The sequence below is a fragment of the Corvus kubaryi genome, unplaced genomic scaffold (assembly GCF_017639235.1).
Source record: "Corvus kubaryi isolate FWS band 111438036 unplaced genomic scaffold, C.kubaryi_AGA036_p1.0 37396, whole genome shotgun sequence".
Lineage (NCBI taxonomy): Eukaryota > Metazoa > Chordata > Aves > Passeriformes > Corvidae > Corvus > Corvus kubaryi.
Window position 1 is genome coordinate 1,332,298 of NW_024581135.1, and position 26,103 is coordinate 1,358,400.

A 26,103-nucleotide genomic window follows, 5' to 3' on the forward strand; every position below is an offset into this window, starting at 1 on the left:
TGGCAGCCTAATTTTAGGTGCTTGTTGAAGGCACCACCCTCAGTGCTGTGCTGGAGCTCCAGTTTGGGGCTCTGGACTCGGGACACTCAGGCTGTGGGATCCACTGGGATGAAAGGATCTCGTGCAGGTGTGATCTGGGAGGGTGCAATGACTCCAGGAATTCAGGAATTTAATATTGTCATGGAATCATTAGGGTTGGAAAAGAGTTCTCCGAGATCATCGAGTCCAACCATTCCCTCAGCACTGCCAAGGCAGCACTGCCCCATGTCCCCAAGTTCCACATCCACAGGGCTTGGAAATCCCTCCAGGGCTGGGGACTCCACCTGAGCACCCTTTCCATGAAGGAATTTTCCCCAATATCCACCCTGCCCCTCCCCTGAGGCCGTTCCCTCTCCTCCTGTCCCTGTTCCCTGCCAGCAGAGCCCGACCCCCCCGGCTGCCCCCTCCTGTCAGGGACTTGTGCAGAGCCACAAGGTCCCCCCTGAGCTCCTTTGCTCCAGGCTGAGCCCCTTTCCCAGCTCCCTCAGGAATTCTCCAGCCCCTTCCCAGCTCCATTCCCTTCCCTGGACATGCTCCAACTCTCAGAAATAAAAGCTGACCTCAGTTGTTCCCAAACCAGCTGGTTTAGAGCCACTCTCTCCCTGTGTATATTCATTTTTAAGTGGTTTGTAGCTGTGATTTTATTGAAATCAAAGAGAATTTTGTTTTCCCCAATTGTGCTGGAGAAGCTTCCGAATTAAAGCTGGTACTGATTGATTTCTGATGTTCCTCTGTCTCCAGAAATGGAAGTGTTAAGGAAAGCATTCAGTGTTACCCTCGTGCTAAAGCTGAAAGACTTTCTCATCCTGTGCAGATTTTGCACATCACTGGTGTATAAATATGAGCTTTGTGCTCTGAGTCATCCCCGGGGGGAGCTGCAGAGGAAGGGACCGGGGAGTCCTGATAATGCCTCGCTGGCTGTTCCATGGAATCACAGAAGTTCAGTTTGGAAAAGGCCTCCAGGATTGTCCAGTCCAGCTGTCCAGCCATTTCTGATTGAGATCACGAGCCTTGACCTGTGCAGAGCCAGCAGGGAGCGATGCAGGAGAGCTGCTGGTGGAGAGGCAGGCAGGGAATCACAGAATATCTGGAGTGGGAAGGGACCCATGGGATCATCCAGTCCAACTGCTGGCCCTGCACAGACACCCCAACAATCCCAGTGCCAAAGAATCCCAGAATGGTTTGGGTTGGAAGGGACCTTAAAGCCTATCCCTGGGCTTCAGGTTCCACCCCTGACACCTTCCATTATCGCAGGCTGCTCCAAGCCCCATCCAGCCTGGCCTTGGACACTGGCAGGGATGGGGAGACCCCAAGTTCTCTGGGAACTCTGGAACATGCAGAACTGGAACTCGAGTTCGAGGGAGTTTTCCCTCTGCCCAAAACACTGGTGTGGAAGCTGCTCTGCCTTTACTTCCCAGCTTTCCCCAAACAACGTGGTGCTGCTGTTTGAAGAGATTCTTGGAATCCTTTCCTCGCTTGGACCGGCTCAGTGCAGGACAGGGGGGAGCACAGGGCTGGTTTTCCCACGACACCCTTTGTGTGGTGCCATTCCTCCTTCTGGGAGGTTATTTTGTGTGATTTGTGGTGCTTTGTTAGAGCAGAAGCAAGTTGGCAATTTCGTGTTCTCGCCCAGACCACAGCTTGTCATTTTTTGGGTTCATTTTTCGGGTTACTGGCCCAAATCCAGCCTGGGCTCACCAGCCTGTTTGCCTTGCCCACGTGTCTATTCAGGAGTGCTGGAAATCAGAGTCCAGGTCTCCCGAGCTGCTAATTAATGCACCTCCATTAATTGGCACTTCTTTCAGGTGTTGGACTTAAACCAGCTCACTTGAAATAAGAAAATGACACTCTGTGTGAAGCGTTCCTGTGCCACAAACGGCCATAGTGTGCTTATTCCATTCATTAAATGTGGTTTGGGGATTTATGAATTGATTGGCTGCGCTGTAAATTACCTGTGAGGATCATCCTGGCATCAGGCATCGCTTTTTGGGTTGTTTGCTGGTTTTTTGGGGTGGGCAAACTACGCCTGTGAGTCTTGCAACACAACAGCTTTGTCTGGAAATGGCTCCTCAAATTCCTGAAGCTGAAGTTTAATCTGCATTATGGATGTTGGAAAGGAATTTTGGAGCTATTGTCTGTCAGTACTCAGCAGGGAGAGGAGGAATTGTCTGCAGTAGAAGGAATATTCTCATTACCCCTTCATACCTGCTCGTTTAAGATAAAGGCATTTAAGAGTCTGGTTTAAATTAGAGACATTTGGTATTTTAAGAAAATGTTTTCCTGGATATATCAGCCCTGTCAAGCTTCACCTTTAGAGCTGGATATTCCCAGTTCTGTGCATAATTCAGCTCAATTCCTTTGTCACCTCTGCCCTTCCCACCCACTCACCACCCCCAAGATGAAGGTGGGCTCTGCAGAAGATGAATAAAACCAAATTATCTGCATGAGGAGGAATTCAGGGCTTTCCAGCTCCGTGGGGAGAGCGGGCACGCAAGTGTGTGGGCAGGAATGAGTCCAGGGACAAAAGAACTTATTAAATCCTTAATGCCTGCTTCCTGCTACTATGAAAAGTATTGAAGACGGTTAATAAAAAGCCTTTTATTTTTATTTTTTCCCCATGACTAAGTCTGTAAAGCTGCTGTGCTGAACTTGGGTTAAATCCCCTGGCTCTAGGAGTGTGTGATTCCAGCTTGAAGGACCATCCAGCCTTTATGGGAATCACTTCACCTCTGATTAAGACCACTGGGCCCTTCCACATCTTCCCATTAGGCAGGATCAGGGCTATTTATGGATTTGTCACGGTGGACTTTCCCCACTTCCTTCTGTGTAGCACATTCCACGTGTGGCTGTTGAAGTTTAATTACTCTGCAAGTTTTTCGTGATTCCTGTGTGTTTGGGGTTGGGATAAGAGCTGCAGCCTTCCCTGTGTCTCCCCTCTGCCCCGTTACTCCTGCGGTGCCCTCCTTCCATCCCACCCGGATCCAGGCTGGATCCCTTGGCTGGGATGTGATCCAGGCTGAGCAGGAAGCAAAAGGAGCTCAGCTGCTGTTGGGGAGAGGGGCTGGATCTTTGGGAAGGGGGTGAAGCAGTGGGGTGGGAGTGGGGTCCTGTCCCCTGTCACATGTGATGCACAAAATCTGAAAGCAGCTGGTGGAGAGGAGTCAGAACCAAAGGCTCCGAATCTTCCACTGGAACAGTTTTCCAAGAAACTCGGTCTGAAATGAGTGAGAAAGGCCAGTGGGTTTTGCTGGGTGCAAGTCAGGGAAGCTTTTGGGTGGGGTATTCCCGAGGCAGGGATCTGACTCTGCCAGGCCTCGTGGAGCCTTGGAGCCTGTTCACATCCTGGTCCCCTGACAGCCAGGTTAAAAACAGTCCCAGTGGGACACGGATGGGGAGAAAGGGACACTGCTGGTGCTTGGGCACATTTCCGTTTGTTGGCAATTTGACCTTCAGGAACCTTTGTTGTGTCCACTGATGCAGCTCCAAGGAGAATTTGAACAGTAAAGTCAAATTATGGCTTTTTTCCCTCCAACTTCCCTCCACGTTCAGCCAATTTTCCTTCAGTCAGGATCAACAGAAGTGATTTCAGAGTATCCCATTCCCAGCTGGGTTTGGAAAGCCATCCTAAAGCCACAGGTTTCCAAGAGCCAAATTTCTGGCCGGAGAAGACATCTGGGAAAGCTCCACCTGCAGCTCTCTGCTTCGTCTCACCCTGCTATTTTCATCCTGCTGAACCAAGAGGTGGCAGCAATATTCCCTCCTAAGGCGTTTTACAGTGATATAATGTTTAATCGCAGTAATGAGGGCTGAAGCCATTTTATTCCTAGCCTGAACTGGAACAAACCAAATTTTTCATCACTACATCAATGTATCTGAAAATTCTGCTTCTAAATTTCTGGTCTAGCCCAAAAAGTTTGGGTTTTCTTTGGGAGCTGGACAAACTAGTAACTACCAGAATTCAGTGAAGTATTACGTGTTTAGTATGTTCTGCCCATCATAGCAGATATTTTTGGAGAATAAAATGCAGTGGAAAACACATATAGAAAAAAGTGCCCACTTTAGGTCCCTTCCTCAAGCTGTTCCTGCCAAGGGATCAAGGTTGAAGTCAAAGCTTTGACTTTATCCCTAAATTTTGCTGAGCACAACGTGTAGAGCTACAGCAGGTACAGTATTCCAATTCACATCCAACCTTTTTTTAAAGGATAAGCTACAAGTTCATCATTTTAACAGAGCCTGGGCTTTTTCTCCATTTGGGATAAATACATCCTTTTATGAATTTTGAGTTTTATTACCTTTTAAGTCCGTGCTCCCTCATCTGGACACTGAATTAAATGCTGAGAACATGAGGTTCTGATCTGCTCCTCTATTGCTCATCATGATTATAGGCAGGGATGGCAGAGCTGCCATTAGTTATTATTCTCCACACTCCCAATTAGAATATTCTGTTTTCTGCTTGTAACCCTGTCAGGCTGAGCTGCTCAAGCTGAATTTTTCCATTTTTTTTGCTCTCAAGGGACTCCAATTCTCACTTGAAATATAACAGAAATAAAATTCCCCCAACTTTTTTGGGGAGCACAGAAAATATCAGACACTGATTATTGATCCTCCCGTATATATTCCTAAGTTTTGCTTCCTGTCTCGTAGGCAGTTTCAGATCTAGGACAGAACTTTCAGCAGTTTATTTAGAGTTTGTGGGTTTTTAAGTAGTCTCTGTAGGGATCTTGTAAAAGACTGGAATAAACTAATGATTCTGTTCTTTTTTTAATGCAGGGTTTGAAAGGGAAAATCCAGGTCTGAACCTGCATGGAAGAGTCCGAGGGAAAAACATTAGCATTTTCTAAGTGTTCAGAGAATCAGAAATTACCTGATTTAATCAAATTTCTGGGGCTGGGAGCAGCCTGGTCTGTGGAAGATGTCCCTACCCGTGGCAGGAGTGGAATGAGATGAGCTTTAAGGTCCCTTCCAACCCAAACCATCCTGGGATTCTGGGATTTTGGGATTTTTATGAACTCCACGTGGGGCTTTGCAGACCTGTAGCACAGGGATGGGCTCGGCTGCTGCAGGGAGTTTTGGAATGATGATTTTTCTTTTTAAGGAAAAGGCAGAAGGTATTTTTAGTCCTTTCTAACTGCCTGGGATTTGTAAACGGTCTCACACGGTGCTGCTGGCACGTGGAGTGTTTGGAGGTGCTGAATGAATTAAGTGAGAATTGCAGGTGTTTCTCACCCTAGGCAGAGCACAGATGACTCCGTTCATCCCAGATTCCCACCTGGCTCGGTGGGAGGATGGCAGGGCCGGGGATCCCTGAACTCCTGTCCCATCCAGAGGCACTGCTGTCCCTGGAGCTGCTGCAGCAGACCTGGCTCGAGGTGTCCCTGCAGGGAGAGCAGAGGGAACAACAGGGGGGATGTTTTGGCATTTGGGTGTCTGCTTTGAGCCATCCCACCTCGCTGGCAAGACCTTTAGTCCTTCTCCGGGGAGTGCTCCCATTTGCTGCCTTCCAGAATAGCCAGTGGAAGGGAATGGACCTCTCTGATGGAGAAACATGAGAAATACAGAAATGGGGTTTTTACATGTTCCAGGGCTGTCCCATAAGGAAGATGAGGAGTCATCATTGTCAGGATTTTTCCCACAGATTGTGTGCTCTGCTCCTGGATGGTGAGAACATCACAGAGTCATCATTTCATCAGGTACATAAGGAGAGGTCTCCCGGAGACTTTACAGGAAGGAACACAACGCACTTAAATATGCAGAGCTAAAGCCATGAATATTTGTTCTTCTCAACTCAGCTCCCAAGTACTCTGGCTAAATATTTAAAGAAATCAGGTTGGACAAGTGGTTCCTCCTTTATTGATCTGTTGTTTCTGGATCAGTTTCTCCACTTGGATGGGAGTCATGGAAATCTACTGCAGGGAACTGAGGAGTTTCTTGTTGTCCCCTGCCATGAAATTCCAAGTGCTGTGTTGCAGCCTGTGGTAATTGGATTATAAAGCAAAGGGAAATGCAGTAAGATCAGCAGCCAAATCGAGGCATCCCTGTAAAATCCCAAGGAGAAGCAGCAAACTGGAGATGAAGTTGAGCTGTGTTTGCCTAGTTTGATTGATTGATTGATTGATTGATTGATTCCATTAACCTTTTAACAAGAACAGCAAATTCTTCTTAGCACTAGGACTTCAAAGCTCTGTGTCTGACTCTTTCTAAGACACCCTTTACCCTACTCCTTGAACCTACATACAAAATAAAATGTGTAGTTTTACTAGTTTAGCTAAAGAAAAAGAAAAATCTCCATGAGATCATGTATTTTACAGAAGCTGGAATTTCATTTTAGCTTGCAGGGCTGTCTTTTTGCAAACTCAAGGCTTTGTTTTCTCTAAAGAACTATTACATGATAATTGTAATTTATCAAAAATACATTTCAAGCAACTTTTTTATGAGTGTTCACTGATAAAACTGCAAATACTTAAATGCATCTGGGAAATTAACACTGACCAGGAGCTTTCTGGGCTGTTTGTCTTTTCTGAGACTGGAAAATCTTTCTGTTCATTGCTCTGTAGTGGTTGGATCTTTAGTAATAGGATGTACCTGGATTCCCAGTACAAATCCAGTGCTCTTTCTCCGTGCAGCTTTGCTGTTCCCAGCCCCAGGAGGATGATTGCAGCCCTGGTGGGTGTGTTCCGATATGGATGGGATTTCCAGAATGCAGTGGTGCCTTTCCCTGCTTGGATAAAATAGCAGCAGCTTCCCATAAAGTTTGTAATTGGCTTTTAGCGATCCTTTCCCATCACTCCAACAGTTGCAGCCGAAAGTGTTGTGCAGAAACTCAGCATCAGCACTTAGGCAGCTAAGGAGATGGATTAATATTCATAAGGAAAGCAGAAGAGCTTAAAATAAGGGATAAAACAAGTGCTTAATCCTTTGGCCCAGATGGTTTTTGGCACGGCAGATAAAAATGTGGATCTTCCCTAAGAACAGAACCCCTCATCTCCCTTCCAGCAAGGAAATGTGACACAATTCCAGCCACAAGTCCACTCTGGCTTTTCAGGGGGATGCCTGGGGTATGACTGGGTCCTTGGGACCTTCTCAGCAGCCTGGTGGACACTGGGAGCTGCTGGAGGGAGATCTCCGTGGTCAGTGTCCATGGATATCTCCGTGACTGCCCCGCTGCCCAAGGATCCGTGTGGATCCTTCATTCCAAGCTCCACACCTTCCAAAGGGATCCCTGTGCTCACACGGGGCTGTGTCTTGCACAGGTAATTTGGGGTTTGCTCTGCTCAATCCTGTGGAAGCCACAGTTGGAGTTGGCTGGAGTTGTTAAACCCTAAAACCCTCTGGAAGGGCCTCTGCTCCCTGCAGCTCGGCTTCCTGCAGGTCTCCACAGTGCCTGTGGGAAAGAGGCATTTCACAACTCGTTAAATATAGAGGGTACCTACAAATGTAGCCCAGTTACCTCTCACTGTAGGTGCTTCCAACCAAGAGGAAGTGACAACCAAGTCTTCACACTCTTTAATTATAGCAGCCTTTACATAACAGTGTCAGATAAATGTGTTTTAGAATAGGTGGCATCTTGCTTCCTCCAGAAGATCTGTCAAATTAGACCAGACTAATTTATTACTTGAAATTCCAAGGATTAAAGCACGCCGTCCACCAGTCTTTGAATAAAACGTTAGAATTCACCGAATCCTCTGTGCCAGGATATATCCCAAACAGCACAATCCTCCTTTCTTTTGAAACAGAAACACATCCCTATTCCTCTGGTGGCTTCGAGGACTCCAAGTCCCACAAATGCCATCCCATTCTGCTGGAAAACAGGGTTAGAGGGGATCTCAGGAGGTTCTCCTGGCCGTGCCTCCACCCAAGGCAGAAGCTGCACCAGATTCTTATCTAATCTCTATTATAAAACAGAAGAGGAGGGAGAGAGGCAGAGAAATTGCTTTAGAGGGAGAAGGGGCAAGGAGTGGGGCTATGCCAAATCACTTAGGAGAGTGAGGAACTGGCCTCCTTCCCACTGATGGAAGCAATCTGTGCCTTAGGAGGATTGCTGGAGAATGCTGATGGTCCTTTCCCTTTCCAATAATGAAATCCATCCCAGCTCTTCTGCTGATGTCAACAAGAGCAGCTTTCCATGGGAGAGAGCAGTTTTCTTCAACAGGCCCAGGAATCCAGGCAGGGGAAGATGAAACCCAAAGTTTGTGTCTCATGGGGAGGATGCTGATGGAGACTCTAGGTTTTAGAGTCCTCTGTGTGCTGGAAGGAGTAGATCCATATCCAAGCCTGCTCTTAATGTAACCACTAATGCTCTTTGTTAATGTGCCCTTGCCTTCTGGGGGGGGTTCTGCCTCGTTGTCCCTAAGTAATGTTCGGAATCCAGGACCATGACCTGATGTGAGAGCGGGGAGAGGCCGTAAAGAACTTCTCTGTGTTGGTGTTGGGGTTTTGCTGCTTCAGGGTTAACATTGCTGTAGCTCCTTCTCTCCCCCACAGCAGCAGGAAAAGAGGCAGTGCTGCTCCTCCACTCGGCTCCCAGCGAAATCCCAGGTGGAAGTGGAATTTGTTGAAGTAGGGAGAAGGGAGAAGTTGCTGACTCCCATCCCGGCTTGGCGCAGTGCGGTGCCGAGGCGTTCCCTTGACTTGGCAATCTGGATCCTGCGCATTTATTTATTCCAGCAGCACTTCAGTGTGTTTATGCAAATAGTTCATTGCTCCAGCTCCTGAAAGAACCACACAAGTGCTGTCATTTGATTGAGGAATCATTAGATTGGGCTGGAAATAAAATTTTCTCTGGTTCGGTATTCACGCCCTCGGAAAAAAACCCTCAGTGTTCCCACATTTGGGTAGCTCAGGACTGACTAAATAATTGATATTTTGGGATAGATGGATACACGTCTCAGAGAGATTTCCTTTGTACTCTAATTAAAAATAAAGACGATATGAATAATCTCTAATGGCAGCAGAGTATTTGGAGGAAGCCAAGCATTTTGGAGGACTGTGGATGCTCAAAGTATTCTGACTTCCAAGTCTTTCTCTTTCCCCCACCTCCAACCTGAAAACATTTTAGTCTGGGTTATATCCTCAGTGACTTGTTGGGTATTAAAAGTTTTGAATGACTTGTGGTCTCTGTTTACACCTCTTTCAAAATCTCCTGTGCCCTTGGAAATGTGGAGTTGTGGACTCTGATTAACATCATCAGTGAATGCTATTAAAGAATTGAATAATGCAGCAACTGAAGCCATTAGAAAAATGACATTTTTTAAAGGTTAGACTTTAACAAAGCTCCTTTCAGCTCTTTACCCATTCCATGTTTTCAGCAGGTCGTTCCTTTAGTGTCGGCCAAAAGCAGAGCGAGGAGGACACGTAACAGAGGCTCACTGTGGCTGAGGCAGTGGAATTCCCTGCCTGAAAATACGAGACATCTGAATTCTCTTTTGGAAACAGGCCAGGGATGATTTTGATCTCTCAGACCCTCATCTTTTACAACTGTGGGCTTTTTATTTGTTCCTTTGAGCCACTCCCCGGGGAGCTCACCTCAGAAACACGGAGCATTGAAGTGTCAGCCTATTGTGCTCTTCCCATTTTGCCTGCGCTGAGCTCTCCTGGGAGTTGGAATCAAAGGGATTTCACTTCCTGGAAGCCAACAGAGATGACCACCCCTACATCCAGTGTCACAACAAATATCACTGGAACAGCGATGATTTGTCACTGATAGAAATTTGGAGCTATTTTCCTGAGCCTATTTCTCCACCCTCCCCTTGCTCCCTATTTCCGAGTTCCATCCAGCCCCCCGGTCCCTCAGCATATTTATTTTATTTATATTACTTTCCAGTCAGCTTAGAAGAGCTGGGTGTCTTCCTCCCTCACCTCGGTGTGTGTTTCTTGGATAAATTACCTCATTATATTCAAAACAGCCTTTGATTTAGAATTCCTCTGTATTACAGGGATTTGTGTTTTTATAGCATCTTTTAGGAGCCTTTTGAGTTGAGTCATTAAATATATATTTTTAATAACCTCTGTGTCTTAAAAGGACAGTGTGAAATGTAAGGACTGGAAATCAAATAGTGATTCCCCTGACTTCTGGATTAAGTTGTTTTATTACAAATCCATGTGAAGTTCACTTTTTTCCCTTCATCTTGAGATTTCACAGCCGTTTTTTTTGGCTAATTTTGAGCTGACCAGTGATTCTCATAGCTGATTCTTTCAATCTGTAAAATCACAGATCTTCCAGAACCCTGTAGAACAGGCTGTAAAAATTAACTCCTAGATAGGGAGTTTAATGAACATTTTAAACACCATCTTAGAAGCTGAGATCCTCCTCCGTCAGAATTAGTAAATTGGGAATAAGATTTAGCATAATTTTGGGAAACCTTCAATGGAATTTGTAAGAAGTTGTGAATATGGCAAGAATAACACTTTTGGCTTTGCTTCAGGTGTCTGTTGGACACTTCCCACGGGATTAGAGGTAACTTTGCAGAAGTAAAGGAAGCTTTTGGAAGGAAAAGTAGATGAAGCAAATGGCAAACACAAATAGGAAGCGTTTGTGAAACAGCGGTGTTGGATCAGATTGCACTGAAGATGAGATTTTAAATAATTGTTTTAATAAGAATAGGAAGTAAATTGTAAATTAGTTCTGTCATTAGTGTTTAATTATTTATTGACTTTTTAATCTTGTAATGTTACACCAGAAGTTTCATTTGTAGAGCTCCAGGAGGAACCAGTTTAAAGATTTTGTTTCTTAATTTAGTTGTAAATCAGGTTCAAACTTCTGTTCTTCTAATTCTTGGTGTTTAGGGTTTGGTTTTCTTGTTTCCAGACATCGGGTGCGTGTGTGTTCTGTAAATTCTTAGTGTTTAGTCCTAGTGTCTTTCGGGTTTAATTCTTAATTGTTTCCAGATATTGTTGGGGGGTGGACGGATAGTTTTCCTTGGAAACCACCAGCTGATCTCTGGAATCTTGAAGAAGAAAGGCTGTATTTTATTGTAAATAAACCACAGAATTGGGCTGGAAGGGACCTCTGGAGACCATCCAGTCCAAGCAGGGTCACCTGGAGCAGGTGACACAGGAATGTGTCCGGGTGCTTGGAATGACTCTGGAGAGGGAGACTCCACACCTCCCTGGGCAGCAGTTCCAGTGCTCTGCCACCCTCATGGAAAGATGTTTTTCTTTATGTTGAGCTGGAACTTGTGTTTTATTTTATGGCCATTGCTCCTCAACCTGTCACTGGCACCGCTGAACGGAGCCTGACACCATCCTCTGACCCGCCTTGGAGGTATTTTTATGCATGAATGAGATCTCACCTCAGTTTCCTCTAGACTGTGCAGTATTATTGTAAAGCAGACATGTTTTATTATAAATAAGCACGGGACCGCCGCCGGCGGGGGCACAGGGGGCCGCCGCCATCAGCCCGTGAGGCGGCGCCAGCGCGCAGCGCTGCTCGCGGGCGGCGCGTCCCAGCCAATGGCGCGGCGGCGGCGGCGCGTCCCGGCCAATGGCAGGGCGGCGACCGCGCGGCTCAGCCAATGGGGGGCGGCGGTGCGGCGGGCGGGAAGGAGCGGGGCGGGCGGGGGGGGCTCCGGCGGGAGGCGGCGCCGCCGCAGCGCTAAGGGAGCTCGGCCCCGCCGCCTCACCGCGCTCCGCCGCCGCGCTCCCCGGCCCTCCGGCCCCGCACCGGCCCCCGCACCGGCTCTCCATGTACGACAACTTGTACCTGCATGGGTTTGAAGACTCGGAGGCGGTGAGTGCTGCGGGAGCGGGGCGGGGGGCGCGCAGACACGCACGGGCGGGCTGGGTGTCTGTGCTGCGGGTGAGGCACCGGGGGGTGACCCTGTGCTGCCCCAAAGATGCTGGGACAGGCTGCTGTGGTTCCCTAGGGGATGATCCCTCCCCAGCATCCCTATCAAAATGGTTCTCTGGCAGCACAGAGCCCCCGGTGCCGTGGTCAGACGCCTCGAATTAGGAGCGTTCCCCAGCGGTGTCCGAGGGGGTGTTTTTCGCCATCCAGGAGACCGGCCGGGATTGCCGCGGTGATGGACACGCTGTTCCATATTAAACAGGGATCCGTTACATAAGGCGTTGTGGACAGCTCGTAAAATACACAGATAACAACATAATATAGAGTGTACGTCAATGCAGACGTATGTATGGTATGATGTGGTGTCCTCAGGAGAATGGATGGGTCCTGTAGGGCTTCGGATGAGGAATTTTTTTCCTGCCTGTGTCGGAGTCGGTCTGGAAGTGCAATCCCTCTTACGTGTTGCCTCACAACTTGTTTTAGCATCCCTTTATTTCAGGGAGAGAGGAACAACAACTGTGCAAAATTGACGTTAATGCAGTGCACCATGTTGAGATGAAATACTGTGTATTGGAATCTTTCTGAACTGGGTATTTGAATTATTGCTTAGAAGCCTGGAATGCTTGGAGTTGGAAGGGTTTAAAGCTCATCTCATGGGCAGGGACACCTTGCACTAGACCAGGTTACTGCAAGCCCCATCCAGCCTGGGTTTGGACACTTCCAGGGATGAAGAAACGCTTTGGGTCAGTTTAGAAATTCCTGCCCTTTTGGTATGTGTGTGTGTTAACTTTTCCTTTGGGTTTTCTCTTGCTGCTGCTGCTGCTGCTGCTCACAAGCTGCCAGGCCAAGTGCAGATGAGTGTGTTGGTTCCTTTAGAAATGTGTTTAGGGATCCAGCTGGATGTTTCTGTAAACCAGACAAAGCGTGAATTCTTGAGAGCTGTTCTCCATCCTGAGTCTGTCTTGTGCTGGTTTAATGTCTTTCAGCAAAGTATAATTATGGTCTTAAGAAGACAACTTAAAAGTACAGTATTAGGGCTGAGAAAATGGGATTGTTGGATAATGGTTGGTGTAGAAGAAATGTATTACTTATAAAAGTTCATCAGAGAATGCAGGTAAATGTGTGGTGTATTTAAAGGTGCTTCTGAGATGCTCAACTCCACGTATTCCCAGAATCCCAGGGGATTGGAAGGGACCTCTGGAGATCACCCAGTCCAACCCCCTGCCAAGGCAGGGTCACCTGGAGCTGGTGACAGAGGAGTGCATCCAGGTGGGTTTGGAACATCTCTGGAAAGGGAGACTCCACACCCTCCCTGGACAGAGTTCCAGTGCTTGGCCACCCTCCATGGAAAGAAGTTTTTTCTCGTGTTGAGGTGGAATTTCTTGTGGTTTAGTTCATATTTCAGTAAACCCCGGTGATCTCTTCCAGAAAAATTATTTGGGAAAGGCAGCTTTAATGGCAGCAGAGACCTGTTACACAAAAATCTGGGTTAGGATTTGTGATGGAAGAATTGTGTTAATGGAACAGAGGAGCTTTGGCTTTAGCTGTCCACTTGGAAGAATTGGGATGAAGAGTCATTTCCAGATTCCTTAATACTCTCTTAAGCAGTTTATGATAACACTGTTTGTACAGCTTTTTAAATTTTACAGCCTCTCTGTAATTGAGAATGCTTTTGATAGACCTAATCTCCAGCATCATAGGAATATGTGAGAACCTCCCTCTCCTTAATAAAAAAACACCCCAAACCCTAAAAACAATCTGGATCTCACAGTTGTATGGGAAAACTGGAGGCCATAAACCCCAAAGGCTCAGGCACAAAGCAGTTAAAATTGCCCGAGTGTCTGTTTGCTTCATGCTCCTGAACCACTTGCTTTAAACATTAAAACTTATTATTTTAGCTCCTGACTCAGGGACTGGGAATGCCTGCTGAGACAATATCCTGGCAAACAGGTAGTGGGGATGGGTCACATGAGTGCCACTTTCTGGCCAGGGAGAAGCAAGTGAGAGAATTAAAACAGTGGAGAACAAATTGTGGTGGAATTCTGGTTCCCTGCGGTGAAGAGCAAATAACTGTGAGCGTGCAGAGATGAAAGCAGGGCTTCTCCATTGTTCTGGTTTAGGACCTGGAAGGCTTATCCTGCAGCTGGAGAGCTGGAGCAGCCACGGGCTTGGATCCTCCTTCCTCCCCTGAAGCAGCAGGAGCTGTGAGGGAGGGCTCGTGCTAATTGCAGTGCTTCCAGCATGGAATAAACCACAGCCACATGAGTCATTAGCACAGGAATGTCTGCCTGAAGCGGGCATTTGCCCTCATAAAACCCCTCCAGGCGAGTGCATAACGCAGCTTGAATTTGCATTAAAGGCAGAAGTGATAGGGCAGTGGCGTGGCACTTACACCCAGTAAACACGCTCAGTTTTGGAATGGTACCATAACATTTCTGCCTGGTTTCTCCTGGTAGATAATAGGCAGATTAACTGCTCAGAGAGCACCAGGAGAAGCGTGCAGGTGAAATTTTCCTGTTAAAACCAGGAACAAACATACTTTTTAACAGTGAACAGATATTTCCATGATTTTTGTAACAGCAAGTCTTCTTGTAATGTGTTTGTGTGTCTACATACAGATAAAACTTGCAAAAATACCATTTTTATGGCTGGATATATAAAGAAATGAGTGTGTGCATGGTATTACAGTCCATTACCAGCTGTGATGATTAATGTGAAGTAGATGATGCAGTAGCTGGTGTGAGGCTTTTTGGAGGAGGAAAATTACACTGCTGAAGCTGAGGAAAACTCCCAGTGATTGTAGGCAAAAAGTCGTTTCCACTTTTGGAAAAGAGGTGCAGGGATATGGAAGTGAACGAGTTCTGCAGGGACAAGTGTCCTTGTTGGGAGCACAGGAAGATGGAGAGTGCATCACCAGAGGGAGAAACATGTTCCCAGTGAAGAATTTTCCTTGTTTGTTGTCCTGCCCTGTGATTTTTTGATTTTTAGGCCTCTTTTAAAATTCTTTGGGTAGTTCTAAACAGGGTCACCCTTTTGGGAATCAAAGCTTGTTTGCCTTGTAGGGAACTATTTCACATTCTTGATCACAAGACGATTATAAAAGCCCATTAGCTCAGGGGCTTAAGACAGTGCGATCTACTGGGTAAGCAAATAATAAATGAATCTCGTTTTACCTTCGAAGTTGTGACCTCATTGTTGTGTGTCTGTGGTGGGGAGAGATTGGAATGCTACTCCATGGGCCAATCCAGAGTTTCTCTTTGATTTTGGGCAAGACTCCACCTTTTTCAGAAGCAAACTTCAGTTAACCCTTCCCATAAGAAATCACTTTGCTCTTCTGTAAAATTACATTTCCATTAAGGCCGCATTTTATTAAAAAATTATCTACAGGAGTTAGCAACAAGTACCCTGCGATGCAGAGTCCATCCCAGCCCCATGAATAAAACCTGACTCAGATCAGTGGTTTGCACCTGCAAAGCTGTCAGAACAGCCCCTTTTAGATTGTCTGCTTCTATTTTTCCCTTCAGAGCAACACCTGAGCCAGTGAAACGCCTTTCCGCACCTCTCGGGGTGTCAGTTTAAGGCTTGTCAGCACGGGAGAGCCTTTATCTGGGGTACTTCAGTGGCTTATCAGGGCGGCTGGGAAGAGCTCGGATCTGCATCAGGCAGGGAGCAAGCAAGGGGTGGCTGGCACGGGCTCAGCGAGGGGCTGGCACGGGGGCAGCGTGGGGCAATGTGGGGTCAGCGAGGGGCAGCGTGGGGTCAGCGAGGGGCTGGCACGGGGGCAGCGTGGGGCAATGTGGGGTCAGCGAGGGGCTGGCACGGGGTCAGCGAGGGGCCGGCGTTGGGTCGGCGCGGCGCGGAGCCGGTGCCGGTGCCAGCCCCAGCCCCAGGAGGCGGTGCCAGCCCCGGCGCGCTCCGCGTGCCTTTCCCCTCGGTCATCCCGTGCTTCCCAGGCGGAGCTGCTCTGCCTCCTCCTGTCGCAGCCATTTAAAAAGGCATTTCACTTACGCTTTCGTCTTCCAGCTGCGGTACCTAGCTCGTATTTAGATATTGAGTCGATTTCCATATGCATCTGACCCATAAAGGAGAGGGAAAGGTGGCTTTGCTTGCCCTGTTGCGGATTTTTTTAGTAACTGCTTTTGCCTATTTGCTCTTTCCCCAGCATATCCTCCTCTCCTGAGCCATAGATGCACCTTCTTTCCTAGACTTCTTTTAGCTGTTTGACCTGCATCTAACCCTGCCTGGCTTCCTTTGGCAATTCCCATCCCCACATCCCCAGCCTCCTTCCTGCTGCCACTGCCAGAGCAGGTTCTCTGTTCATCAGGGAAGCAGGACTTTCCTGTACTTGCTGTGTAAGCCAGGGTGATGCCCTTCTGTGCAAGTTCAGACTCTGTCACCAATAGTTAGACAAACACTTGTGGTGGGATTCATGCCCACAAAAGTATTTTAGATTCTGAAAGTCCTTTGATGTTTATAGGGACTAAACACCAGTGAGACTGACCCTGGTAACTAATGGTCCCAGTTTGCCATAAAAAGGGCCATGAGCAGGACTGTGTGTGGTGCTGCATTCTAGGGTTTGTCTCCAGTTACTCCATACAATTCTCGAGAGGGCATTGCTGAGAATTTTTAGGAAAAACGTGATGGGAATAGTGGGAAAACACATTCTATTCACCACGTGAATGGTAGCACCAGTGTTTTGAGGACGCTATACTCCACTGCCTTTTCAGTGACATTACTCCTTAAACCTATCATTCCTTCTGCTGCCAGTATACACTTTTCTCATGGCACCTGAGATGAGAAGATCTCCATGTGCTGCCCAAGTAGAAAACGTGATTACAGGAAAAAAAGCTTTGGTAGGGAAGTTCGTATCCAAATATTCATTGGATTTGTGTCTGGTGCCTCTCTGATCGCTAAAGAAGAGGAAAGGTGGGCTTTGCTTGCTCTGTAGTCTCAGTTGTTGTGGGTTGAGTAACAATCAAAATGTATATTTAGAAGTGTTTTTCATCCTGTCTCTTCAGTGATCATGTACTGGGTTTTGCAACACCCAGTTCCTTCTGTAGAAATCTTCGTGCAATGGGCAGCCAAGACCAAGCAGAAGCTTTATCCAGCTGCCAAATAAAATCTGGGACTTCCAGTGGGGTTAGAAAGGTTTCAGTGGTTACTGGGTACATCATGTCCACAGGGCACTTCTGAGATTGTCAGGCTGAAGGTTGAAGGTTGGTCGTTGAGATCTGATGGTCATTTTACACGTCTTGATGGATTTTACAGGCAGGGACACCTTCCTCTACCCCAGGCTGCTCCAAGCCCCATCCAGCCTGGCTTTGAACATTTCTAGGGATGCGGCAGCCACAGCTTCTCTGAGCAAACTGTGCCAGGGCCTCCCCACCCTCACAGGGAAGGATTTTTACCATGGATGGGAATGTGAACTGGGAGAAGTGTTTGCAGTGCCATTGGTTTGCTGGAGACACCCAGCTTCTCTTTGAGTATAATTGTTCTTAATTTCCCGATTTCAATTAGTCCAGTTTCTAATGTTTAATCCAAAAAAGATGAGTGATGTCAGGACCTAGGCATGCAGGATCTTTTGCCTAACTACTTATCTACTTGCTGCTTGTTTATGTAGGATTTTTAGTTTCAAATGTATGCTAAACTCTGCCTTGATTGGGACAATAATCAATATTTTCTGACAAAAAGAGATTATCCTCTGCCCATTATGTCTCCTGAATTCTCACTGAAAGTTGGCTTTTACATGGTCAAAGCTTTTGTGTTTTTTTGACAGTTTCAAATCTGTTTTCATTTCTATTAGCCTTTAATAGACTGCCTTGACTAATGAATCATCAGCTGCCTGATGTTTATCTTGTGTAGAAAGGGCTGCCTGAGAGGGCTGGAAGGGGGTTTGTTTGGGGGTTCGCTGGGGTGTTTTTGCTTAGATTTGCCTACAGAAATATCTAAAGTTCTACTACTACAGCATTAGCTGTGCTTGCCTTGTTTTGTGCTCTGGTGAAGATGGTTTTCTGTCTGACTCAGAGCTTCTGTTCGTTAAATGCCACATTGTGATTTGATAGTATAGTAGTCAAATAAAACACTCAGTAGGAATCATAAGTCATTTTTATAAATTGCTGCTTGCTGTTTCCATAGAGGTGCTTTTTTTATACCAGCACTACATTGAAATGGGAAAAAAAAAAAAAAGAAAAAAGCTTCAAGTCATCTAAACAAGAGACATAATGAGGAATAGATAACAGAAATAGGCAATTCTGTGTTTTCAGTTCCAGCGGCAGGTCAGAGCTCAGCTGATGGGACAGGGTGTGGTTGGTAAAACTGTGAGCTCATATGGAGCACTAAGGTGTGTGATTAACTGTGGCCTTATCCTGCTTTTGGATTCCTTCTGCTGAACTCCTGACTGACTGTGGAGTGCAGCCAAAACCACAGGGCCTCCTCACCACTGTGCTGCTCCTGGATTGCAGATTGCTCTCCAAATTGCCCAGCACTTAAGGAAATGCTGCTGCTGGGAAGTGTAAGCAGCTCTCCCTGGGCTCAAGGGCATCAGAGGGAGGAGTGTGGCTCTTGGTGCTGAAGGAGCACATCATAGAAATAATAAATAACAAGGGGAGAAGCTTAACCTAGGATTTGTTGATGCCATGGCTTGCTTCCCTATCTCCCAAAAACATGCTCTGCTTGGGAGACCCTGAGCTGTTGGATGTTTTCCCTTGGAGCATGCATTTGTAGAGATAGGAGAGCCTGATTTTCCAAATCAGCACTTCACCCAAATGCATATTGCTTTACCAACAGGACAACTGTTCCTGGTCATTTGGAATCCAGTAATTAATTCCAAAATGTCATTTAGCTGGCGGAGTGCTGAGTTCCGTGGGGATCGCAGGTGGTGTCAGGATTTGCTTGCAGCCTCCCCTCAGCTCCTGGTTTGTATTTTTCCACAGTGCTTTGTCACTGGTTTTCATGCCAACTGTGAACTGGTTTCAGTTCTGGAGTGTCTTATTTTGCCGTGTCCCTTCCTTCTTTTCACATCTCAACATAAATATCCACTCAGGTGCAATATGTGGAGCACAGTGAGCAGCTTTGTCTGCCCCACGGTGCTGACCAAGTAAACTGGATTTTTGATTTGGAGGATATTCCAATGTCCAGAGTCAGCCAAGCTTTTCCACCAACGTGGAAAGCTGGAGGAATCCAGCAGTGCCTGAATTTGTGAATGTACAACACAAGATGTAAATCTGCTTTTTCAGTTTCTGTCTAAAGCCTTGTCAGAAGGGGCTTGAAGTGTCTTGAGGAAAGGACTCAGAAAGGGCAGTGGTGGCTACAGGCTCTGCTCTGCTCCTCAGGAGGGTTTTAATTTTCACAAGGGCAGAGAAAACCAAGAAAACCCCTGGAGAGGAGGACAAGGGACTGTTCTTCTGATTTGGTTTGTTTGGGTTTTTTTCCCTAAAAAGTCACATAGGACAAAGGCTCCATAAGTTACAGAAATTGAGCTGTTTGGTTGTGCTGCTTCACCAGCATGGGGAATGCAGCCTGGCAGGGATTTGATTTATTACAGCAACAGGGGAGAAATCATGAGGAAAAAACACTCCCTATCATCGTGCTGAGTACTGGAGTGGTGAAGTGTGTGTTCGAACGAGCTGCTAATGCTTCATATAAAACTTCACAAGCCTTTCTATTTTGAGAGAATTCTGCTTATACCAAATCTATTTTCCCTGTGAGTGCTCCCTTGGTTTTTCCCCGTGCTGGGACATTTCCCTGCAAATGGACTCTGCTCAGCTCATTTGGGCTTTCTGCTTCCTCCCGGGGGCTGTGTGTCCTTGGCAGAGTGGCATCATAGTCAGTGATGGCATTGGCATAAATGTCCTGTTTCCTTGGGAAATGCATGGCTCTAGGTGCTGTGCTGGGTGCTCTCGGTGTGGAGGAGGCTGGAGGATTTAGCTTTTAGTAGCAATGTCCATTATGGCCAGAAAAAAGCCCTCTGCCCCCATGGGACAAGCTCTAGGGTGAGGTGGCCAGGGCATCCTCCCTGTCCCTTTTCCTGTTCACAGAGCCAGGTACAACCTGAATACCTCTGGCCTACCAGTTCAGCTTTTTCACAGCCTTTAACATCTTAGAATAAAATCATGTTTCTAATGGTTACTCCCCTGTGCTGCTGCTTTATAAACTTCTCCTTTCCGTGCACAATTTCTTGGCAATATTTTTAACCCCCATTCCCACTGTGGTTGGTATATTCCCTGAAGAATGCCTCTCTCTTGCCTGGGAAGAGGATGTGTTGTGACAAATCATCAGTTAACCTGTGATATATAGGTCATGAGATACCATGATAAAATTTTATGTTCCAGAACAATTAGTGGTGAGCTCATCAGGTTCTGACAAAACAAGCCCCAGCATCGCATTTGGGCAGGGATGTTTCAATTATGACCAATAACTGGGAAATCTCACCAAGGAAAAAAAGCCTGTGGCAGCTGGCCCTGCCTCTGGCAGCTGTGAGAGACCTCACAGCAGCTCCTGGCTCCGAGGGCTCCATCCTGAACTGTGTGATAAAGCTCAGGAACAAACCTGCCACACTCCAGGGGTGACAGATCCCACAGAAATCAGTATCCAAGGGATACCATGGTAGGAAAAGAGGTGGCTGGGGTTCTGCAGGCTGTGGCTGTACTCACCTGCCCACAAAGCTCCCGCTGAATTCAGGGAAGGTGTGTCCAGTGTGGGACACAGCCAAGCTGCCAGCTCATGTTCTTGAAGCAACATTACTTGAACTAAAATGTACCTCTGAAGTGTCTGTTGGAACAAGAAGAGTGGGCAGAACTACTCCAAAGTATACTTTCCAAAGTTTCTGACAAGTAAGAGAAGTAGCTTTATCCCCACTGTGGTGCTTGTTCTGGATAAAATGTTCTCAAGATGTTTTTGCACACCATAAACCAGGAATGTTGGAGCTCTGCACTTGTTATCGATCTCTTATTGGAAAATGAATGGGGTATTGACAGATGGAAAAACAGACAAACGAGTTGTACTTTGCCTGCCTCCATTTTTCCATGCTAATTACAGCTGTCTGTTGATTTTTACTTGCTGCCCCAAGGAGTAGAGTGGTAGTAAGTGCAGGAGTACATTGTTGAGTAGCTCCTGTGTTCTGCCTGGAGTGGATTCATTTCAGGAGTGCATTAAGCGATATTTCCCTTTAATAGATCAATGTAAACATACAGCGTGAGTGGGAGTCTGGGAGGAAAGGAGTCACACACTGGAATATTTCCCATTACACATTCAAAATTCATACACTGATGGTGGATACATAGAACTTGCTTTGCTGAGTGGAATTGAGAAGTTGGCTTAGGCCTTCAGACTTGCCATTGGATGTCCTTTTAGTGCTGATGCTGTAGATGTTTTGCCTGTTAGAAATTTAAGAACCTTGTTAAATGTTTAGCTTCACTACTCTGTTCTGATTATATCACACAGGAATCTTCCCTTTTTGTTGGCTTTCTTAGAATCCCGGATTGGTTTGGGTTGGAAGGGACCTTAAAGCCCATCCAGTTCCATGGGCAGGGACACCTCCCACTATCCCAGGTTGCTCCAAGCCCCGTCCAGCCTGGCCTTGGACGCTTCCAGAGATAGGACAGCCACTGTTTCTCTCAGCAGCCTCTGATGGTTGGATATAACACACAAACCCATCAGGTTTCCATAGACTCCGTGTTGTCTGCAGGAGGAAGCTTTTGTCGTGTGATTTCTTACTCAGGTTCTCTGCGTGCAAGTGGTACCTGCTGAGGGGGAAGATGCCTTCAAAGGGATGTAACTTTGCACAGATATTTTGTGTCTTCCTTCACAAGCAAGAATTTAATTTATAAAAGATGTATGAGATCTGTTTGGTATCAGAACTGAATGTTTTACATTCCTCAACAACATGTAATTATTCATAAAGCTTGTCTGCCTTTCTTTTGGATGGTCTGATCTCTTATAGGTAAAGAAATCCCAGTTGTATCCTCAGAGTAACAGCCACAGCAGTGTAAATAAATACAAACACTGCAGTGTTGTTTTGCTGAGAACTGATCAGTGAAGAGATCTCTCCAAAGGCATCACAGCTTTTCAGGCTGGTTTTGCTGAACATTTTCAAACCAATCTAAAACAAAAATACATGTGCCTTTGAATCTGAAATTTGGAGCCAGAACTGAACAGAGCGATGAAACCAAACGTAGGTTTCAGAGGAGCTACACTGATGTATTTCAATGGAGGGCAGCCCAAAAATCCTGATTGCTGCACGTTTCTTTCAGCTGTTAAATAATTCCTCCCTTTGCCTTTTCACCCAAGTGCAGTTGCTGCATTACTTGCAAAAATAAAAAAAGGGAAAAAAGCCACTTCCCAGCAGCTGGAAGCTTAAGCAGCTTTCTCCCATCACAGCATTTCAGGAAGGCAGTCAGCAAAGTGGTTTCCCCAAGTGGCTGCTGCCTGCCTGGGTGTGTGCTGCAGTCTCTGGAGAGCTGGGGGACTAGGGGGGTTGTGTGTTCATTTTATTTCGCTCCTGTCTCTTAGAGCAAGTCCCTCTCTGCCTGTGCCCAGAATTGTAATGGTGCTGCTGCCTCAGAGCCTGGCTGAGAGGTGCTGTCAGAGGGGAGGAATGAGCCACATCCTGCTCCTCTCCAGCTTTCCTCCCGGCAAATCCAAGGGAGCTGGCCAGGCTGCACGGGCAGCACTGCACGTGGGGAGGAGGAGCAGCCCTTCCTCCCTCAGGCTCAGCACGTTTTTCCTCTCATTTATTCGTGTCCCTTAACTAATTTGGGGACGTCAGCAGTGTGCCTTGCACAGCTCTTTGCACGTTTTGGGGTGAGCTGCAGGATGGAGGTGGGGAAGGGGCTGTGTCAGGGCAGCACCGTGGCAGCTCAGGAGAGATACAGACACAAATGTCAACAGGAGCCAGCTCGAATCCTGGCTGTGCCTGTGATCCTCTGTGCTCACTCTGCACTTCCCTGCTGGAGGAGATGTACAGAGGGCAAGAATTTACTAGGAATGCAAGAATCATAGAATGGCCTGGGTTGGAAGGGACCTCAAAGCTTTTCTCTGTCCACCCCCTGCCGTGGGCAGGGACACCTTCCACTCCAAGCTCTATCAAACCTGGCCTTGCCACACTTCCAGAGATGGGGCAGCCACAGCTTCTCTGGGCAGTCTTCCTGGAGAGGTGGTAGATGAGCTGTGCCTCCAAGGAGAGGGGAGACTGGGATTTTGTACTTTCAGTCTGCTGTGTGTCATTGGTAGAGCTGGGGAAAAATCCTCCTTTGGGGATGGAAGGTGAGTGTGGGTGCCCATACCTCTCACTGTCTGTACATCCATGGAAGTACAGCCCATGCTGGGAACAGAGCAGGTGCACTGTCCCCTCCCTTGCCCTCTCTCAGGAAGGTTTGGCTCTGCCCAAGGGAGAACTGGGGCACGGGAGAAGCTGTGGCTCATCCCTTGGTGGCAGCGCTGGCCGTGCTCCCGGGGGATCATCATCCCTGCGGGATGGAAGGTGCTACTGGAGCTGGTGTGGCACCTCCTCCTCCCCTGCGCTCCTCCCCCTGCTGCCTGCGGTGTCCGCAGCATTCCCACCTGCTGTGCACAGGGAGAGCGATGCTGGGCACAGGAGGGAGCTGGGTTGGCAGTGGAGCACACGGAGCTGTGCCCTCCTCACGCTGGAGGAGTTCCAGAGCAGGAGCAGGGGCAGCGCTGTAGGAATTGGATCATCCTGCGGGTCTGTGCTGTGGGAAGTGGGATATGCACGGCAGCCACGGCGGCTGAACACAGCCCTGATCCCACAGGAGCCATCAACACTACAGCTTCCAGGGAGAGAGCTCCTGGCACGGGAAACTCACGGCAAGCAGGAAATAACAAACAGTTAATGCTAAGATGCACTAGAGAAACGGGAGTTTAACAGAAGCCTTTCCTTCCTGCCGGCGGCTCAGGGCACCGGCGCTTGCAGGGAATTGTTCTGGAGCACAGAGCTCTGCTGGCGATCTGTCTCCTGCAAGGAGTGCCAGGGATACACTGACACTCACATAACCTGTGCCCGTGTTCATCCCAAATCCCTGCTGTGATGGGGTGAATGTGGGGGGTGTTCGTGTGCTTGGATCAATGTCCCTTTGTCACATTGGAATTCTCTGCTCCAGCAGCTGCAGTGCAAGGGGAGGGCTCTCTGGCCAGCACCAGCAGTTTGGTACTGGGGGCTTTGCTGTGTTCAGCCCGGGGCAGAAAGGGAATTTAGGAACTTCCTGAAGTTCAGCCCGGTTTTTTGATTTACGTCCTTCCCTTCATCCTTCTCTTTCTTTGGAAGTGGAAGGAATGGCTCTGCCTCCGATGTCAGTGAGACACTTCCATATCCAGGGGGAACTCACTTGGGGTAATGTCAGCCACCACCTTCCAACTTTGGGATGAGTTCCTTACTTGTGACTTTTTTATTCTGGCTGCTCATCTTGGAATGTTTTCCTTCCTCCTGCTGGATGTTTTTCTGTACCTTTGACCTGACTCTGACTTCACTCATCATCCCCATTCCCTGCTTTTTTGATTGCATTTCAGTGCAGATTTATAGGGCACCAGCAGAACCTTTGACATTTTCTTTTGGAGCAGATGTACGTCTGCTACAATATCCCAAAATAAAGGCGAAGCTTTTAGACCAAAATAAAGGTTTTAAATCTTGTCAAGATCTTGACAGATTCCACTCCTGACAAGGCTTTTCTTTTTCCTTCTTTCAGCAAAAAGCAATATCCAGGTGTTTAAAGTTGTCCTGCTTGCTTCTGCTTACTGGTGCATATAAGAATTTTGATGGAGAAGGAGCTTTTTGCACAGAATGAGACCATCAGGGTCTTTCTCAGTTATTGCTTGTGCCAAATCAAAAGGGTTCTGAGTAAGATAGTGATTCCTAAAGGATTTTTTCTTGATTGGAATGCTTGTTGGTTGCTAGCAAGAAGGAATATTAAACTGTTGTTTCTCCTAAGATATTTAATTAAGAATCCATTTTGAGATAATACTGGAGGCAGTTATTAAAAAAGGAAAAAATTTGTCTTTGAATTTTTAATCTTTAACTCTCTAAATTACTGCCAATCATCAAATCCCAGAATGGGTTGGATTTGAGGGCTCTTATGACCAGGTAGTTATAAGAATTTGGGAAAATACGTTCACACCAACCTGTGTATTAAAAAAAAAAAGATTTATTATGTCTGCAGTTGAGATGCAGCACAGAGTTCTGGCTGTTCCCTCCTCCTGGGTTTGCATATCTGCCTATGATAACTTAATGCCTTCCCATTTATCCCAGTAGGAAATACATGGAGAGACTATTTAGCCAGTGGCATCCCCAGATTTTTAAAAACTCTTGGGTATTTATTTGTTCCTGCTTCTCATTTCCCAAAATAACTGTTGGTTGGTTGTTTGTCCTGTGTTTTGTTGGTCCTCACAAACCACCTGGGAATACCTGATAACAACAAGTCCCTCTCAAAACACCACTGTGTTTTCAGTGTGTGGATCAATATCCAAGTAGGAAAAGACGTGGAAGCAACAAAATTGTCAGTGGGGGATATTTTCTCCCATTTTATGTAGTAATGATAAAAACCAACCAGTTTTGGGGGAGTAAGTGAGCTCTGAGTGCCCTCAGAGCTGCAGGCTTGGGGCAGAGCTGCTGTAATTGGGCCCACTGAATTCCCAGCCCTGTCCATGTGAATTCCCAGTGGGCAGCAAAGTCCTAGAAAGTCCTTGGGCTCCCTGGTTGATTACAGCAATTAAGGCCCATAAAGTGTCGCTCAAATATTACCTCAGCAGGTGACAGCAAAATGTCCTTTCTCTTGTATTTTGCTCTCAGCACGTCGAGTTTTTCAATTGCAAGGGCTCAGGGGAAGGAGTTGCTATTTGCAGCCTGCACAGCACTTGGAAAATTAGGGCTTTTTCCTCCTAAGATGTTCCTAGCAGTCCATAAGAGCTTGTTGTAGGTTCAGCAGTTGGGTGATTTCAGGATTTGCTGCAAGAAAAGTAATCAGAGATCATGGCAGCTCCTTGGAAAAAAAGAAAAAAAAAAGTAGAAAATGTGAAAAAAACCAAAAAATAAAAATACTCTGTTTGTAAGCCTCATTTATCAGTGTTTAAAGCAGCTTCTAAACCTCCTGGTTTGGAAGCTTTTGGAAGGAAGGAGCTAATTAAAACCGTAACATAACACAACATAGCCAGCCTAAGCCCAAACTCCATCAGTTGCTTGGCTTAAATTAAGCAGCGTGAAATTCATTTCAACAATGCCCTCCCAGCATGCCAAAATTCCTTCCCATTCACTACCCAGCATGAACATTTTAAAC

The 26,103-nt window shown here is 46.9% G+C and overlaps 1 protein-coding gene across 7 annotated transcripts in view; it reads left to right on the forward strand.

Moving 5' to 3' along the window:
* Positions 1-26,103, forward strand: part of CACNB4 (calcium voltage-gated channel auxiliary subunit beta 4) — a 77,575-nt gene that overhangs the window by 18,303 nt on the left and 33,169 nt on the right. The window contains exon 1 of one of the 7 annotated variants that reach the window (XM_042040436.1): positions 11,629-11,764. The exons of the other annotated variants lie outside the window; for them this stretch is intronic. Within the exon in view, the coding sequence (XP_041896370.1) occupies positions 11,720-11,764 (45 nt within the window). The 5' untranslated portion in view covers positions 11,629-11,719. Of the gene's footprint in view, positions 1-11,628; positions 11,765-26,103 lie in introns of those variants that run through there. 7 annotated transcript variants of the gene reach the window in all.